The sequence below is a fragment of the Vigna unguiculata genome, chromosome 2 (assembly GCF_037176805.1).
Source record: "Vigna unguiculata cultivar grain cowpea cultivar isolate G323 ecotype 2 chromosome 2, ASM3717680v1, whole genome shotgun sequence".
Lineage (NCBI taxonomy): Eukaryota > Viridiplantae > Streptophyta > Magnoliopsida > Fabales > Fabaceae > Vigna > Vigna unguiculata.
In genome coordinates this window covers 37,421,550-37,441,064 of record NC_140793.1, presented here as the reverse complement: position 1 = coordinate 37,441,064, position 19,515 = coordinate 37,421,550, and the positions used below count along the sequence as shown (strand labels likewise).

At 33.0% G+C, this 19,515-nt stretch overlaps 2 protein-coding genes across 2 annotated transcripts; both read left to right on the top strand.

Annotated features, from left to right (window-relative positions):
* Positions 1-5,611: 5,611 nt before the first annotated feature.
* On the top strand, positions 5,612-11,461 carry LOC114173567 (Nucleotide-sugar transporter family protein). The gene is made up of 5 exons (XM_085669180.1): positions 5,612-6,096; positions 6,528-6,712; positions 8,106-8,306; positions 10,506-10,667; positions 10,782-11,461. The coding sequence occupies exons 1-5, from the start codon at positions 5,970-5,972 to the stop codon at positions 11,142-11,144; spliced, it is 1,038 nt and encodes a 345-aa protein (XP_085525306.1). The 5' UTR covers positions 5,612-5,969; the 3' UTR covers positions 11,145-11,461.
* A 3,050-nt stretch (positions 11,462-14,511) lies between these two features.
* On the top strand, positions 14,512-17,954 carry LOC114173518 (neurofilament light protein). The gene is made up of 3 exons (XM_028057974.2): positions 14,512-15,767; positions 16,108-16,794; positions 17,077-17,954. The coding sequence occupies exons 1-3, from the start codon at positions 14,619-14,621 to the stop codon at positions 17,659-17,661; spliced, it is 2,421 nt and encodes an 806-aa protein (XP_027913775.1). The 5' UTR covers positions 14,512-14,618; the 3' UTR covers positions 17,662-17,954.
* Positions 17,955-19,515: the final 1,561 nt, after the last annotated feature.

Genomic DNA, 19,515 nt, shown 5'->3' with positions numbered 1-19,515 from the left:
CAGAAAACAAGTTATTTGGAGTAATTTTCATGAAATCTTCCCTCAGACGGTTTCTTCCAACGTGTTACAAGCTAGAATATATAGATAACAAGCGCATGGGATCATGATTTGTAGAAAACATTATTCGAATACACCATCAGATTTGTGTAAATAGAGTTGTGTTTAGTAAAGATAATCCTGTCAGAATTAATTTCCTTACAATGTAAGTATGAGAAACTCCTATGCTCAAAATGGACAATCTAATATGAGAATAGATGACACAAAGGAGGCTGATTCTTGCTGCACCTCTGTTTTTTCTTCCTGCACTCGCATAAAATTTAAAATTCTCATTTTACCTTTCTCTCTTCAAAACTCTTTCTCCCCTAACTATTTCTCACTTGATCTCTCACATCAGTAGAGACTGTATGGAGACTTTGGCACTGAGAGAGAACTACAATCATGTGTCGCTAGTTCCTTTGGTCCGTTTCTCTACGTCCCTTGACACCGATTGAAAACCATTAAAAAAAATTATAATAGGAATGTAAAAATGGGGTGCATGTATTTTGGATTCACTATTTTGGAGAAGATTTATGTTTCAGAATCAAAGTTTTGGAAGCCATTTCAGAATTTAGAAGTGACTTTAAAATCTATTTCAGAAGTCATTTTTGATTTGAAAATGACTTCCGAAATATTCATTCTAATTTTCTTTTTTATATTTGGAAATAACTATTATAGAAGGTATTCTCAGATTTGAAAATCCATTTCAGACTCAAAAATACATCTGTAATACAAAAAAAAATTCTGGAATGGGTGAAAGTTATTTCTGGATTCGAAAATGACTTTCGAAATACATCATTACGGATTTTTCTTTTGCTTTCCGAAATGACTATTCTAAAATATATTTTCATATTCGAAAATATTTTTGAAACGCTCGATGCGAAATATATTTTTCATAGTTCTCAATTGATTGTCTCAATAGGTATTTTTCGGATTCAAAAATACCTTCTGGAACATCCAATCTAGAAAGCATAAAAAAAATTAAATATATTTTTGGTCCCTTAATTTGTTGTGAAAATTGAAATTAAATTATCCTCAAAACTTTGATCCAATTAGTCCTCCGACTTTAGAAATGTGTGAATTTAATCATTTTAACCAAATTTTGTTAAGTTTATTTGACGTTTTATGATAGTATTTGAGTTAACATTGAAACGAAAATTTGTCAAACGGTGTAAACAACTCAAATATGTTTGAAAAATTTGATTAAAATGACTAAATTCACGTATTTCTAAAGACGATAAACTAAATTGGTCCAAAATTTTGAAGAGGAACTCGTTCCAATTTTTATTAAAAGTTAAGGATCCAAAAAGCATATTTAACCTAAAAAAGATAAAATGTAAGGATTTTTATCATAATTTTAATAAGGGATATTTTTGGGGTTACAACTTTTGTGGGGTGCATGAAGAAAAAAAAAAGGATGCAGGAAGAAAGACCCCACCAAGGTGGCATTTTCTTCTATCTTTTCAAACAACTAATTTTGAATCATGCATTAGATTATGTTTAAAGTCATGATGTATTCATCTATTATTGTGCATGTTTAAAGTGTGAGTGCATTAATTTACATGAGTTTTTTAAGTATCGAAATTAAAGACTCTTAAGTGACAAAGGACCCTTTTGCTTTTGCTTGAATAATATACTTTTCTTGAATTTCACTCATTCCATTTATTAATTTTTCCATGGAGAGACAAAAGAGTTCATCAAGTATTTTGATTCCCTTTTTTTTGGTAGTTTAATCTCCATTTCAACATTGTTCATACAAATCTTCACATCTAAAGGAAATGTAAGAACTTAGAGATGTCAACGGGGTAGGTAGGGTACGGATAATAGCTCCCACGTATTGGATAAATATTTGTCTCGTACCCGTATCCATATCTGTCGGGTATCCGTTATGTGGATACCCGCCTATTTTTTTCATATCCGCGGGTATCCACGGGTACCCGCGGGTAATTACAAAATTATTTAAAAAAAATATTTAATCATAAATTCAAATAAAATAAAATAAAATACATCACTGTCATAAATTTTAAATAAAGTTCAAACAAACTTAAGTTCATACAAGTCTAAATAATTATAAAAAATAAATAGAAAATGACGTTCAATACAATGAAAATTCTTTAATTAGTGCTTTGATCAACAAGTCCACTTTCTCCGATTGATTCCTGACAAATAATCAACATTTGCAACATTTGCAACATTTGCAAGACACAAATAATAGTATAGAAAAAAGGAAAGAAACCATCCTTAGAGAGGGACGATCTTGTCTCTTCAACCATAACTTTGCAACCTTCCGAAACAACAATTTTGGGCTCATAAGAAGATTTGTGTGTGATGATAGAGTTACATAGAAATAGTTTCTAAATACAACATCCACACCCATTCCGCCACCAAGATTGAGCAACCAGGGTGACCTTACTCTATGAACCCTTACATTGTGTCTTTGTCACACATCAAATGATGTCACACAACATGCCCATGCCTTTCTTGTCCAAATTGTGCAAACGGTTCAATCCAACAAATTTGCAATTTCAAATAGAGCGACGTCATCATCCTTATCCATGCACACCGTTGGGCGCAACCACAACCTAGTCATAAGCCTATTTGCACTTTTTCTTCCACTCACGTGAAAGGCAATGGTTTCAAATCATTTGAGCTTTACTTACTAATGGTTATGGTGGTAACCGTCACAAACCTAAAGGGAGTAAGTAAGGTTGTTGCCATCGGTGCCCTCCTAACAACCATGCATTCACAAATGGATATGGAAAGAAGGAATCATGAAAGCGGAGCAGCTGGTGGCATTGTAGATGCACGTGGTTCCAATGTCAACATACCTTTTTTGAAACGTCATCATAATAGGTGGCGACTTTTGTAATAGAACCTCCACCAGCATCAGCATTAGTGGAATAACAGGGAAAAGGATGAACTCTAGTTCAAAATGGTTGATAGGTGGATCAATGAAATTCTTAAAATTTGTGTAAGCCATATAGCCGACTATGCATGAGCGAAGCCAAATAAGTTGAGCCGTAATGGATGAAATCTAACAAAAGTAACAGTTAGGAATGACAGAAGTTGCTCACCTAGCAAAGGTAGCAATAAGAAACGAGATCAAAAACAAAATTACCAAATCATGGGATCGTTAAAACAATGTCCAATCTCATAGGAGAGAAAGGCATCAATAGAAACATATTAAACATGTTCACCGACGATTATCCTAGAAACTCCTAGTGACCCTTGTAGCTTCTCAACCTCCACACCGAGAACGTAGAGGCTCAATGTCTTTAGCCCAGCCTGCCTTAGATGAAGGCAAATGGTAAATCTTATCCTCCAGAGAATGAAGGTCACAAATGTATCCGAAGAAAGTAATGTTAAGGACTTAAAAAATGGAAACGAGAAAGTAGGAAAAATAAGGAGGGTAAATAATCTTGAACAGCTTCATGTGGTACATAAACAACATTATCAACAATGTTTGTAAGACCCGAGACTGACAACCTATTCATACCCAAACCAAACCTAGTTCAAACTCCACATAACAACATTCTTAGCCAAAACTGAAGGGCTAGCAATGAAATCTCACTTTCTAGAAAGAGCCCAATAATTCAAATGTTGGGGAATGACCAAATTGCTCTAGCAACCATAAAAATTGGGAAGAATCTTGATATCTAAACCATGGTAGGAGTCTCAGAGGTTGAAGAGAGATCACATTTCACCTCACTGACATAAAATGATGGTTAAGTCCCATGCCCCTTCAAGAACGAAGATGTCAAACAAGTCTCTTTGGATCTTGCCACTTGAAAACAAACTCAAAAACACAAAGTTTTTACATTTTAGGATTGAATGTTTCAAGTTGGATATTGAATTTGAAGAAAAAGAAGAAATGGTTTTAAAATATTTACATTTTTTAAATAAAAATTACAATTATATTATTTGGATAATATGAAGATAATTTTTTAACTATAACATCTTCTTTTTGGCCTAAAATCCTAGCCTACTTTCACACACTACTATAGCAACATCTATTAACGATGGCTATTGAAAGTCTATGAAGACGACTTCCAAACCGTCATTGTTAACATCGTCGTTAAAAGTAACTCATAATAATGACGGTCTAAAAATAATGTCGTCAATATGACAGTATTCCACGACGTTTCAAAAGCTGCCGTTGAAATTGCTTTTTCTTCTAACTAGAATCAGATCTTCCTGCCAATAACGATGACGGTTTTTGTTTTACCCGCAGAAAAGACAAACACTAGGTCAAAATGTTTTGACTTTGGGTAAGGAACATCATGGACTTAAAGCCCATTATTATATAGTCACTAATACCCACCCATTAGGCCCCTTAGATTATCTTAGGTGATGTGAGACTTCTCAAGACGTGTTATTTTCATCAACCCAACAATTTGTTATCAAATTTGCCTACTCAAATTTTGATGAAAAGGCTAGAATTTGTCTTTATTGCTAATGTGGAGTATGGAAAATTGTCTCTATTTTCTTCAATTGAAAAATGATTGGTCATGATATGTAATCGACTGTTACAACATGATGTCAATACTATCTCTGGTCGAGAGAAAATAATTGGCGCAAAATACAACAATATTGTCCGAAGGTGGTTGATGTACATGATGACAGTAATGACTTTTTAGCTCAAGTGGTGGAGTTTATGGTCTAGTGTTTTATGGATTGTGGTTTTCTGTGGAACAGCGTGAGACAATGCTCGTTAATCATGGTAATATTTATGTTGTGAATGAATCTTCTCTTATTAGGAGTCTTGATGGTAATGTGCCAGTGCAATCTGACTTCTTGGTTGATATGTCTTCTTTGGAGGATATTACTCTCATTGTCAATAGTTTGCAGGATTTACAATAATTATATTCAATTCACAATAGTTCAGCGTCAGCGTCCAATTCTTTGACGTCAAAGGAGACTCGTTTTGCAAAGGAATTAGAAATAACTTCTAGATGGGTAACATGCTTAATGGGAGAGAATATTCTAATATTAAAGAGGATTATAAACATGTTCAAACTAAAAAAAATATGTTAGAAACATATTAGGATACATCCCATAAAGTTAATTTTAAATCTTCAAAAACAAAAACTTCTAACAATGGAAAAGAATTTGTTAGTGGTAATTTTTTTAATACGTTGAAGAATTTGTTTTCTTTTTTTAGTATATGTAGTTGAAAGAATTAAATGATTTTGATGGAAGAAATTATGAATAAATTATTTTTTTCTATGTGTAATTCTATCATGGGTATGGTCCTTCATTTATTTTTATATTTTTAATAAAAATTTTATTAACATTAACTTATTTAAAAATAAATAAATATAAAAATTTATTTTTATGAATATTTTAGTATTACATTTACATAACATAAGTATTTATGATTTTCATGTTGATTTTATTTTTAAGAATAAAATAATAATTCACATTATTAATTGATTGATATAAATCAAAAATCAATAAATTGTGATATGATGATTCCGTGCATGTGCTTACATGTGTTAAAAAATTAAAAAAATTGCGTTTAAAAAGGAAATTATTTACTTAATTTTCAAATTTAGTTAGGAGGTATTAGGAGACAATCATGTGAAAGAGAGGAGGCAGGAAGGAAGTGTTGAGGGAGGAGAGAGACATAAGCGCAGGCAGAGCTGCAATTGCCAGAGTGGAAGCGCCAAACGGTCCTCCCCGGCTTTCCTTTTTTTTATTATTCTGATATAGTTTCAGTTCAACCCAGTGGCGCACGATTAAAGCGAGGTTGAGATTGAGTTTAAAGTCGGAAAAGGGAACTTGTGTCACTGTATATTTACAGATCTTGTAATACTGTATTTCCTCAGATCTAGTGGCGGTTACCATTTCACCACTCAATACTCTTCTGTTTCTCATATATGCGTAGAGATTGTGTTGATTGAAATTGCTTTTGGTGCCCTCTGAAATAGAAGATGGAAAGCGAAAAGAAATCGCCGATATCCGATGTGGGAGCATGGGCCATGAACGTTATCAGCTCCGTTGGGATTATTATGGCTAACAAACAGCTTATGTCCAACAATGGCTATGCTTTCAGCTTTGGTCAGCCTCTCTCTTCTTTACTGTTATTTCTACATGTTTGGATCTGAGACTGAGACTAATAGATCTCTCACTTCTTCCATGTTATTTGTTATCTCTTTAGTTTTCTGTTTCCACTTCTACGATACGCTCATTTTTATGGTTCTCTATCTCCTCTGTTGGTCACGATCCAAATATCCATGATATTTTCTGATTTTTTTTCAATATTTCCTTTTTTAGAAAATCTAGTTGATACTTGATACCGACTGTTGTTTATTTTTTACTGGAGCTTATTACTGTTAGTTTCATTGTTAATATTAATATGGGAGATTTCTGACATGACTATTATATTTCATAAGTATTATGTGCAAACTTTTAATATTATTCATACCGAAGTTTCTGCTTGTGACTGGTTGAGATCCTGTCCTCTAATTTTGTTTCTTAATTTTCTTCAGCCAGTTCGTTAACTGGGTTCCATTTTGCCGTAACTGCTCTCGTCGGTCTCGTGTCAAATGCTACTGGTTACTCAGCGTCAAAGCATGTTCCCATGTGGGAGCTCATTTGGTTCTCACTGGTTGCTAATATGTCTATCACGGGGATGAACTTTAGCCTTATGCTCAACTCCGTTGGATTCTACCAAGTATGGTTTTATGACTATCTTTTCTGCGAATAGTGATATCATATGTTCATGGTTTGGATATTTAAACTTTAACTTTCTTTCTTGTCAACAATTTCACCCCATCGTCATTTAAAAACCCCATCATTCTTCCTTGTTAACATAAGTAATGCATGCATAAAACTCAGACCATCATCCATCACAGTCATTACCTTTTTTCCAAGCATGCACCAGGACAATTAATTATTTGAAGCCTTTCATTCTAGAAGGCGTGATGCCTAATAATCTGTGGTTCAGTCAGATGTTCGCAATGGTGAATTGAATATGTGTAATATATTGGGAAAGTAAGGAGCTTTTGATGAGTAAAATGGAAAACTAAATACAACTACATTGGGTTCATGAATCCATTCTTAAAACCCGACCTAAAGAATCTGAGTCTGTGAATTGAAGCATATAATTTCTAGTAGAGTTGGTATGTTTTGAATTTTTATTGCCTGCATGGTTAATTGAAAAGTTATAATGAGGAATTCCACCTTTACCTGATGGTCGTTGGTTTTACATATTCATGATTTAACTAACTGCAGCTGTGAATACTAATGTTAACCCTAGAAGTATTAGTATCTAACGAGATACTTACTGTTACGTTTAGTAATGAAAGTTTTGCAAGACAAAAGTTATGATGTTCTGAACATAAATTTAAGTCTTTGAGTGCTCTTTTAGATGTAGGCCTGCTATGTTTAGGCATTCCTGGGATCTGCAAAGAAGAGATGGGCAATTAACTATCAGGCCCCACTCCAATGCTTAAGTTAACATCGAGAATAATAAAGATAATGCTCAGAGTAGGAGTGGATAAATGATGCTTTCTCTGGAAGGACTTTCTTATTGGACTTCCAGCCTATAGTACAATACCTATGATATAAAGCTTATCTACGGTATTTGCTACAGTATGGTGTCAGGTTGATCATTTTAGTTAGATTATTTTAGGATGAGAGGGAAAGGGAGGCTAAGATATGCTACTTATTTTTATAAGCTATTTATTTAGATTTTTATTTTAAAACTCTACTCTCCACCTTTTTTTTATAAAAATAAACTCCTTAAAATTTAAGAGGTTTTCTCTTTATATTTGGTCCAACTTCTCTTTATAAGGGGAAGAAAAACGTAGAAAAAGTTTGGCCGGACACCTTAGATTGTACTCAACTGGTCATTTTAGAGAAGCAAGTTTGGGTTAGTATAATTACATCTCAATTCTTGTATATTAGGAGGTGTTGTGTCGCGTTGTTTTCAGACTCATATACCCATATTGTCATGACTCGCCTTTGATTTATCATGAATCATAGCCACCTTGTCATTCTCACGTTTTCACTGAATTTTCACCACTGCTTTTTAGTTAATTTTCTCGTGTTATGTGTGGTCACAGATATCAAAACTGAGCATGATTCCTGTGGTTTGCGTGATGGAATGGATACTTCACAATAAGCACTACTCAAGGGAAGTGAAAATGTCAGTGGTGGTTGTGGTTATTGGTGTTGGTGTTTGCACTGTAACTGATGTAAAAGTTAACTTGAAAGGCTTCATATGTGCCTGTTTAGCAGTTCTGTCAACATCTTTACAGCAAATTGTAAGTATTATTCAATGTTTCTTCTCTAATATGCTGGCAATACAAAATTGACTGCTACTCCTATTTTGATTTCCTTTTCACCTATCATTTTAGTTATTATGAACTGGTGCAATTTTAGGTGAGTTCTGGACAACTTCATTAGATTTAAGTGATATGTTTCTTAAGATGATTTTACTTGAAATGATAATAAAAATTTATTTGTGTTTAATTTCTTAATAAGAACAAAACATGGATAAGATTCTCTAGGAAGCTTATTGCTGAACCCGAATTTAATCCTAATGAATTATCTAAGTGCGGAGGTTTATTTCCAAGAGAGGAAAGGATAGAAACACAAGACATGAATGAATATCATGAATGGTGGAATTAAACAAGATAGAAGACAAGAACAATATCTAGAGACAATTAAAAGCACAAGATATGAAAAGACAAAGGTGGAGGAGACCTAAGAAATGAAAAGAAGAGCCCCACTTGAAGATGGAGATGTCTTCATCTTCATGATAAGCTCAAGGAAGAATAGTCACTTGCCTCCTAGGAACTCAAGATCCAAGTAGGTAATCACTCACACGAGAGTATTCTCACTGTGAAAATTGGTTCAATAAAATCTTGTTAAGAATCCTAATTGTCTGATCGCTCAAGATCGTCTGGCTGCACTAGACCGTTAGTTTCTTCTAAGACTAGTATCAACTGGAAAGACTGTCTAAGTGACGTTTCAAGCCCAATAGTAGGAAGTATTGTTCATGTACCTTTCTGCTACTTTAGGTATGTTTTATGAAAGTTAGTTACAATAATTATGTAGGAAGAATAGTCACTTGCCTCCTAGGAACTCAAGATCCAAGTAGGTAATCACTCACACAAGAGTATTCTCACTGTGAAAATTGGTTCAATAAAATCTTGTTAAGAATCCTAATTGTCTGATGATGGCTCAAGATCGTCTGGCTGCACTAGACCGTTAGTTTCTTCTAAGACTAGTATCAACTGGAAAGACTGTCTAAGTGACGTTTCAAGCCCAATAGTAGGAAGTATTGTTCATGTACCTTTCTGCTACTTTAGGTATGTTTTATGAAAGTTAGTTACAATAATTATGTCGTATAAATAAGAACCTCTATTGTTAATTGAGAGTTGCTATTGAACTGATAAGTGTGAATTGAGTGAGAGTTCACTAAGAAAGGAACTTTGAGTTGTAATCTCTGGTTACAGGGAATCTTGTTGTAGATGTAGATTGAAGTTTGTAAAATAGTTTAATTGAATCACGTTACTTCTGTGTGTGACTCTTTCTTGTTCTTCTATCCTTTACCTTTTACCTATTTTGTTTGTGGATTATCTGATATCAACGTGCTATTTGTGTGGTAGAAGCTTCTGCAGTGAATTTGATTTGAGTTATTCCACAACACTCACAATATCATATATTCCAAATTAAAGTTACATGTGTGAGTGATGGCTATTTATGGCCTTGAGTTCCGAATTTGCTATGCCTAATGGCACTCAAGTGTGTCTTCAATTACATGTAAGTGAGGGATCTAAGACCCACTCATGCCTAGATGAAAATTTCAAAACAAAAGGAGGGAAAATTTGAAATTAACAAAAAAAAAATGGAACAGGAATTTTCGTGTTGGCCGAATTAGGAGTCACACTTCTCTTGCTTACTCATGATTCTCATACTCCTTTGGTCATGTTTTCGTTAACTTATGTTGAGCTAGCTCTTGATGTTTCCTTCTTGCACTTCTTATTTTAATCTTGGTCATCCTTCTTTTATTTTCTTGGGCTTTGAGAAATGTTACTTTTAGTATTTATACCTCTATAATTGAGAAATAAAATCCTACATTTAACAAGTCCAAGAAACACACAAGGGAGAGACAGACAGAGGGGGGATATTTTTGTGAGCAAAAATAACTTGTCTAGTCATGTTTCTTGTGATTCTTCTAGGGACAATGTGTTCTTGCTCATTTTCTTCTTGTCTATTCATGAACTCGTCATTAAGTGTCATGACTAAGCACCGTTCTCCCTTCTAATGGCTTATCTCTCACCCGTAAATGGTCAAGTATTAGATCAGATTAGTGTTATAGTTAAATGATGAGTACAACAGAAGAGAACGCAGTTTGTGCTACTAAAGTCACTTGTGGTAGATGCTATTATTTATGCGTGATGTTTGTGGGATTTATTCATTTTATAACTGATTTTTTTTCACCTTTTCTGTAACAGTCAATAGGCTCTCTTCAAAAGAAATATTCAATTGGATCGTTTGAATTGCTAAGTAAAACTGCTCCCATTCAAGCGCTTTTTCTTCTTATTCTTGGTCCGTTTGTTGATTACTATCTTAGTGGCAAATTGATAACAAACTATAAGATGTCTTCTGGTGCCATTGTAAGTTCCTTTTCCCCTATTGACACCAATCTATCATATTATGTATGTATTTTATCTTCAAATATTCAAATACTGTTGGATTATTCTCTTAAATTTTTTCTTTAACTTCTGCAGTTATGCATTATTCTTTCATGCTCGCTAGCTGTATTTTGCAATGTGAGTCAGTACCTCTGCATCGGACGCTTTTCAGCCGTTTCCTTCCAGGTTTTAGGCCACATGAAAACAGTATGTGTTCTGACGTTGGGATGGCTGCTATTTGATTCGGAGCTAACTTTCAAGAATATCATGGGAATGATTATCGCAGTCCTTGGCATGGTAATTTACAGTTGGGCTGTAGAGGCTGAAAAGCAATCAAATCCAAAGACATTACCTCATCATGCGAAAAACAGCATGACAGAAGAAGAAATTAGACTATTGAAGGATGGATTAGAAAAGATTCCTCTGAAAGATGTTGAACTTGGTGAGGCTGAAGGATAGATTGACTCGGATTTGGTGGTGAATTGTTGATAAATGATGCAGGCATATGTGTTGTGTATTTCTTTAATCTGCTTTGTGCCTTTTGTCTAGTCCACTTAGTAGTAAAACCTCGTTTCTATTTGCTTACACTGGCACGGATCCAGTTCATCAGTAATGTTTCTTTATTAGTTTTATTTGTTACTTTCGTTATGTTGAGGTTATTTATTTGGTGTGCCAAGAAATTGCTAGATGAACAATATGATGGCACCATTAAGATGTATAATTTGTACGCTAATGAAAAGCGATATCAATCCCCTCTAGCACTTTTTTGTTTGTTATGAGCTCAATTCGTGTCATCTTTTATGCTCTGTTCATTTGTACTGTACAAAGAGAATAGAGACATAATTTAAGGGTGAAACATGCGTTTACTTTGTGGTGTGATACTTGAGAGAACGATAGGAATACTAAGATTATATGATTTTTTCATCTTTTTTTTCTTCGGGTTTGAGGGTGATCGATGGGAAAATACCCTTCATAATTATCATAATAAGTAAAATTGACTTTTAAAATTATGCTTTACAACAACAATTAATATTTCAAATTTCTAAGTTGTTTATAAAAAAATTTAATAGATAAGTGTATTATATTTTTATTATAATTTTATTAAAATAATTATTTTTTTCCAATTTATTCATTTAAGTATAATTTTCGATTACTTTCAATATTATAGACAATTTGACAATTTTGATTTTCTTTCTATTAAATTTTATTTTTAATATATAAATCATTCACATATTATTTATAGAGAATATAAAACAAGATATGATTTGAAGATGAAAAATGTGATTTTTTTATTTCCCCTCCACTCCTCCATTGTGTCCAATTGAAAGTAATTGATGGTAAAAGACCTTATACCATCAATTAAATGATGATGTGAAAATATAAGTTTTAAAATTATGTTTTTCAACAATAATTAATACCCTAAATTTTTAAATTATTTGTCAAAAAAAACATTTCAATTTGTAAATATATTGTATTTTATTATTTTTTATTAAAATAATTTTTTTCAATATATTCATTTAAATAATTTTCTTAAATAAATTTAACTTTTTAAATATAATTTTAGATTACTTTCAACATTAAAGACAGTTCGATAATCTTAATTTTTTTTAATTAAATTTTAATTTTAATTTATTGCATTAATTAAATCCTTTAGAAATTTTTTCAAACTTTCCTTTTAAATCTACTTACTCTCGTCTCCAATCTTTCAAAAGTAATAATACAAACCATTCCAATTATCTTTTTCTCTTCCAAATTAACTTTCACAACTAAAATACCCTTAATCTCTCCCATTTACTGGTGTGGTTGGAGATCCCTTGATCTGTGACAATGGAAAATAGAAAAATTAAGAGGTGTAACAAATTTTTCTACAACAGTAATAAAAAAAAGTAAGAAAATTTTACATAATCGATTATAACAATATGTAATTGGTTATTGTATGTTTTTACTTTTTTTTTTCTCATTTAAAATAGTACGTAATTTATTCTTTAATGGCTGACTATTCTCATCTCTTTTGTTTCAAATATTTTGTATGCTTAATTAAGTTTTAGATTATGATAAGTTTGGATATATATATATATATATAAAGTTTTTAATAAATTTTTATGTTGTATTAAATATTTTATGATTTTATAAGTTTATAAGTTTATGATTTTATGATTTATTAATATGATTTGATGATTCTATTTTTTTATAGTATTTTAATTTTATGATTTTATAATTTTATATCATTTGAAGTCTTTTATGATGACATTGTGCTGAACTTTCCATCTAAATTTTAGTTTGAATTAATCAATCCCTTCTACAACTAGTTCAGTGAAGGACCATCAGGCTCGACGAGAATGGTATGTAGTATTTGTGATTGAACTACAAATACAATCAATGAATCCTACTTTCGACTATTGCAAATGGTTCTCCTGTGGTGCACACCTTACCGGATAGGATTGTGTTCTTCCCACTACTGGAGCCATGTTGAAAATTCATGTGCTTTTGCTTTTGTAAAACCATTTTTAGGTTTCATTCTCGCCAATGTGTTGCACGTACAAAGTGCGAACCTCAGGTTCAATACTTTCTAACTCTTGGGTGCACCTACGAAATATTTCAGGTTCACTTCTTTCAAACTTTAAGGTGAGGAATGTGACCAGGGATGTTAACGGGACGGGTAGGGTACAGGTAGTAGCTCTCCCATATCTTATTTGCTGGATAAATATTCGTCCCGTACCCGTATTCATATCCGTCAGATATCCGTTATGTGGGTACCCGTCTATTTTTTTCATATTCGCGGGTATCCACGGGTATTTACAAAATTATTTGAAAAAGTAAATATTTAATAATAAATTCAAATAAAATAAAATAAAATACATCACTATCATAAATTTTAAATAAAGTTCAAACAAACTCAAGTCCATAAGTCTAAATAATTATAAAAATAAATATAAAATAATTTTTAATACAATGAAAATTCTTTAATTAGTTAATTAGTGTTTTGATCAACAAGCATATTTTCTCCAATTGATTCCTAAAAAAAAAATCAAATAATAAATTCCAACTGCCATGTATCAGGTATTCTTATTTTGATTCCATCATTTGACAATAAGGAGTGTCTTTGATGTATATGTCCAATTTCAAGGAAGGGAAAGACAAGAATGTCAAAGGGTGTATTTGGAGGAAGACAACGTACCAATACTTGAAACTAGAATAATGAAGACCAAAGAAGATAAGATGTGCAACTTAGAAAATATTAGATCAAAATGTTTTTTTACTAATATATATATATAAGGGTATTTTTGTGAATTAAAGTTTAACGGGTACGGGTATCCACGGATACGGATATTATGATACCCGTACCCGTCCCATTAACATGTGGATATCAAAAATACCCGTATTCGCGGGTACGGATATTTTTGACATCCACCTCGTATCTAACTCTTTTAAAAATTATTTTAGTGATTCTTTACTTTTGGAGAGGAGATAGAAAATTTTTAAGTCTAAAAATTATAAACATGTCAAGGATTTATTAATAATGTATTATAATAAAAAAAATTGTTGTAATTGAAATTGATGATAGAAAATTATAACAAATAATAATTTAATTAAAAAATCATAAAATTTTATATAAATTCAATTAAAAAATTTAAAATTTAGTACTAGTCAATATATAACAGTTAATTTAATGGAAATTGAAATGAAAAAGACTCACCTTTACTATGAAATTAAAATTTAATTAAGCTTAGCTTAAGATAAAAAAACACTTGGAAATTTTATTTATCCTTCATCTATTTTCTATTCATCCTATTTTTCCTAAAAAAAAAAGAACAGAAAGCCGATGATGTTTTTCACGCATACAGAATGGGGGTAGAGCTAAGAATATAAAGGGAGTTAATTTAGGAAGATTGTGCAATCCGAGGCGAGGAGATTGGGGAAGTAAGAAGTGGGATGATGGCTTCAGATGGGAAGAAAAGCGATGATATGGATTCGCTGTTTGAAGGAATGGTACTGTTTAACCCTGCTGCCGATATTGAAATTGGAGTTGAAGCAGAGGTCCGACAAGACAATTACAATGGTAGTGATGCGCTCACAACATCGCAGCCCCTTGACGAGAATCTCTTCTCCGACCTCACGCTTGTGGTGGATCCCCTCCAAAACTCACTAGCAGCTGAAGCCGACCACGATCTCCAATCTCAACAACAGCTATCTGTATCTGCTACCGCCCCAACTTCTTCTTCTTCCTCTACACAGGGTCAGGTCCAGGGTCAGCCCCCTCGAAGGAGAAAACGATCTGGCTTGAGGATAGGATATGGTAGAGATGCCCTTCATTTCAACGACATGCCTCACACTCTTTCTCCGCTCCCCCAACCAATTTCTGACAGTGATAGCCTGGGCGCTGGTCATACTGTTCGGCTCCCAGAGACCTTTCCCTCCATTGTCACTGCCACTGCTGATGCTGATGCTGATGCTGATGGTGTTACTCTTTCCCAACCGTCTACTGTATCTTCCTCCAAATCAGAGAATGAGAATCGGGAATATCAACATTCCTCAGCTTTTTCTGAGGAAGAACCATCTGCTGAATCTTCCTCCAAATCAGAGAATGAGAATCGGAAACAACACCTTGTTTCAGCTTTTTCTGAGGAAGAACCATCTGCTGAATCTTCCTCCAAATCGGGGAATGAGAATTTGAATCAACAACATGCATCAGCTTTTCCTGAGGCAGAGTTTGAGCAAATCAAGGTCACCATACGTGAGAAGCTTAACCTTGCCAGTCAACTGGTAAAAAATGCTTCTTCTGCTCGAAAGGATTCCATCAGAAATAGAAGAAAAATCGTTGAGAATGCCAATCTTGCTTCGCTCAAATACATGGAACTCGAAAAGCAATTGGAAGAAGCCTGTGAAGCTGAAGATTTCGAAAGGGCCGAAAAGGTTAGCGAAAAGCTTTCTGATGCCGAGAAGGAGAAACTGAGTTACATCAATTCTTTGAGAGAAGCCGATGCCGTTGTCGACGCTTTAGATTTAAAATTGCAGCATGCCCTTGAATCTCAGTTAGTTGCCGAGGAACAATGCGCTATCCTGCTCGACCATTATGCAAAGGTTAGTTAAACATACATCCTTTACTAGTTTACTCTTTTTAACACATACTGCAGTTGCATAACTGTCATTTCTTTCCTCACATCTTTTCTTCCCCTACATCGTTTATATAATAAGTTCAGGCGGAATGTTGACCAAGCGTAGGTGAAATGAAATTTGTCTAGTTTACAGTTTTTTGCATTTCCTTGTAACTTAATACAAATCCATCGATCAAATCAAATGTTACAAATTCTAAAGTTTCGTCCTCTGCTAACACGAGAAAATTGATTACTCATTCGTTGACATCCCCTTACAAATCGATTATGGTTAACATTTCTGATGTGACTGTATTCCTTTTTTCTAGAACGCTTTAAATAATGCAGATTCTACCCTGAAGAAAGCAACATCAGTTTTTTCAAAAGAAATGGACCAATGGCTTTCATCATCTGAAGCCTTGGAGGTGAAAAAGATGGAATTGGAGATTGAAGCACAATTTATGAATGAAGCTCGTTTAGAATTGAATAATTCCATTGAGCATTCAATCCAGGATGACAAAAGAGAAAAAGAGATCCTTTGTAAAAGAAAGGATGTGTTGATGGGTGAATTGGATCAACTTCTTGCTTTAGTTAAACAAAAAGAAAAGGAGATAGCAGACAATGACTCTACTTTAGAAGCTGTAGAAAATAAGATAAATAAAGTTCTCTCTGGATTTGAAGAGATGCAGTTAGGCATTAATGTCAATTATGACGAATTGCAGTCTGCCCTTGCGCATGTGAAATTAGAAACTGAAACTTTGACTCTAAAGAAGGGGGAGATTGATAACTTTTTCACACAGGAAAAAGAAATGGGAGCAAGACTTAGGAATTTTGCTAGGATTTCTTCAGAGGAAGCTGAAGGATACCGTGAAACAGTTAAACTGAGAAGAAGTTTGATGTCATCTATATTGAAGTCCAGGGGGGACAAACTGACACTTGCAGAGAACGAGGAAAAGCTTTCTAGAGATGTCAAATTGTTTCAAGAGGAGGTTTCTGCCGCTAGAGCTTCCTTGCAGGTTAATACTGATTTTTGTGTTTAAAATTTTGTGTGTATATATATGGCTGAGATGTGATGGATGATCATAGACTCCCAGTGTCTATGCCTGCCTCCTGTCCTGTGCACTACCTAATAACCTTAAATTTGAAGTTGCGCACAAGTCAAGTTGCTTGAATATATAATAAATAGTCCCACTCCATAAGTAATCAAATCCAAAAGCTACACAAGCAAGTCATTTATTTTCCAGCAAAAGAAAATTACTTTGGTAGTTTTTGTTCACAAATTTCATTACACTGTTTAGGAACTATCTTCAAGAAAGTCAAGCATCCAGCAAGAGATAGCATCCTTCAAGCAGAGGATTATTTTCATTGATAAAAGAGTCCCAGAACTAGAAGCAGAAAAGAAAGTTGCTACTGCTGCAAGAAATTTCAAGGAGGCGGCACGAATAGCTACCGAGGCAAAGTCACTAAATGTTGAAAAAGAGAGCATCCAGATAGACATGGACACATCTTCGTTAAATCTTGAGAAGCTTGAAGAAGAAATCAAAGACACCCTTAATAAATTACAGGAGACTGAGGGGGTGATTTTATTAAAGGAGAAAGAGTTGGCAATGGTCAGATACCAGAAGCTACTTTTGGCATCTGCTACTGCTAGAGCTGAAAAGGCTGGCGCACTAGAAATGGGTGACATGGAAGAAGCGAATCTCCTATCTACTGAAGCCGAGGCAGCAGACCGTGAAGCTGAAAAACTTCAATCGACGTACAAAATTGAGGAGAAAGACTTTGTTGATCTAGGAAAACATTTAATTTCGATGGATCTTGTATCATATCTGGATCAGAAGCAACTGGGAGAACTAGTTGTGTCACTTCATCTATGGACTGGATAATTGTTGAAAGAGGATTTGGTGATTGATAATCAGATATACGAAAGCTTAGTAACTGGAAGTACGTTCTGAGAATGTGATCGTCAGTGTTCCCTTTTTTTTTTATTCAATTGTTGAGGCGTTCTTGAGATTTGTGCATTTTTCTTTTCATTTTGTGGGGGCGGAGCAGGACAACAAAAGCGGTGTAAGCTGTGAGGATTGTATGATTCAAACGATAGCTCTTAGACATTTACAATAGCTAGAAAAAAAAAAAAAGCTATTAAGAGAACAATATGGCGACGCAATTCTATTTTGCACCCCTGGTTTGTTCCGCATCTTGTAAAAGGTGTTGAAAAAGTTGAAATTGTCTAGGTATAAAATTTTATGATTATGTACTTCTGGGACACGACTCAAGTGCATAATCTGAACAGATATAAAAATATATTATGAATTACATAATATCAAATATACTTTCAGGCTTGAAAATATATATGGATTGTGATCGCGTAATCTGATATTTCAGAGTACATAATTAGAATAATTTTCAAATTCAAAGAATATTTTGGATTTTTGTATTACACATTTTGAAATACATTTCTATATTACATACTCTAAAAACATATGAATAAAAACAAAATGAATTGAACAATTTAAAATATTTTTTGAATTGTGTAATATGAGACTTTTTGTATCCAGTAACATATTTCGTATTTTACAATCAATTTTCAAATTATGCAATCAAACGTGATTCCGGTCATAAACAATTGAGGCATTCCCCAAATGGGAGGAAGAAGGTAGAAAGTTGCTAAACGAAATTACTCCTTGACAATAGTTTTATAATTTTAATATAAAAATGTAATTGATAGTGCATAAACAAAAATATATATTATAAAATATAAAATTATTAAAGGATCCGTAATCAATCATCAAATAGTACTTTTTCCTTCATGTAGAATCACTAAATAATGAGAGAAAATTAAAGGACAAAAGCGAATTTAAATTTTCTATTGAATTTTACTTTGTTACTTTTGTCTTTGAAAAACACTGAAACTAATTTTGAAGTTTTACAATATATTTAAAAATAATAAATCACTAAAATAATATATTTTTAATGTTTAATCAAAGAATAATATCAAAAAATTTAATAGAAAATTTTAACTCAAGAAAAAGTAAAATTCACGCAACTTTAAACATCTATGTTTGTTTGTGGACATTTCTATTGTTCTAAATTTGATTTATAAATTTATATGATTATACATATGCTAATTTTATTTTTTAAAGCATCTACCTGTGGAATTTTCTATTTCTTATTTTGTTAATAATACAAACTCTACCTAAACGAGAGATAAAGGGCATCTCCTTTTGTAACAAAAGAAAAGGAAAATGGAAGAAAATTGATTGGGTAAAACAAGTGAACATGGTAGTTGAATTGCAAATAATTTTACATATCAAGAGCTTAAATTTTAATCATATAGTGAATAGATTCATAAACATAAAAAAATATAACATATACATAAATACTATACATATATATATATATATATATATAATTAATAACAAAACAATTTTATAATCAAATAAAATATTTATATCCATGTGTATTTATCACAATTTCAACAACACAACCTTTAAAAAACAATGTAATTGCTCCATAAAATTTATTTAACTATGATTATATGCTACGAAACAAATTTTGTACAACATCAACCATTCCTTTTTATTTACTCATTTCTTAAGTGTCATCCACCAACATGTCCATAACACAACCTCGAGTACAAAATAAAGCCTACAAAAAAGAAAAACTCTATAAGTTACACCACTACCACACAACCTTCAACGAAGTCGCACCACTACCGCACAACCTCCAACAACATTGCA

Coding starts and splice junctions, on each gene's coding strand:
- LOC114173567 (XM_085669180.1), top strand. CDS start 5,970: ATGGAAAGCGAAAAGAAATCGCCGATATCCGATGTGGGAGCATGGGCC. Junction 6,097..6,527: donor TGGCTATGCTTTCAGCTTTG/GTCAGCCTCTCT, acceptor AATTTTCTTCAG/CCAGTTCGTTAACTGGGTTC. Junction 10,668..10,781: donor AGATGTCTTCTGGTGCCATT/GTAAGTTCCTTT, acceptor TAACTTCTGCAG/TTATGCATTATTCTTTCATG.
- LOC114173518 (XM_028057974.2), top strand. CDS start 14,619: ATGATGGCTTCAGATGGGAAGAAAAGCGATGATATGGATTCGCTGTTT. Junction 15,768..16,107: donor TGCTCGACCATTATGCAAAG/GTTAGTTAAACA, acceptor CCTTTTTTCTAG/AACGCTTTAAATAATGCAGA. Junction 16,795..17,076: donor CCGCTAGAGCTTCCTTGCAG/GTTAATACTGAT, acceptor TACACTGTTTAG/GAACTATCTTCAAGAAAGTC.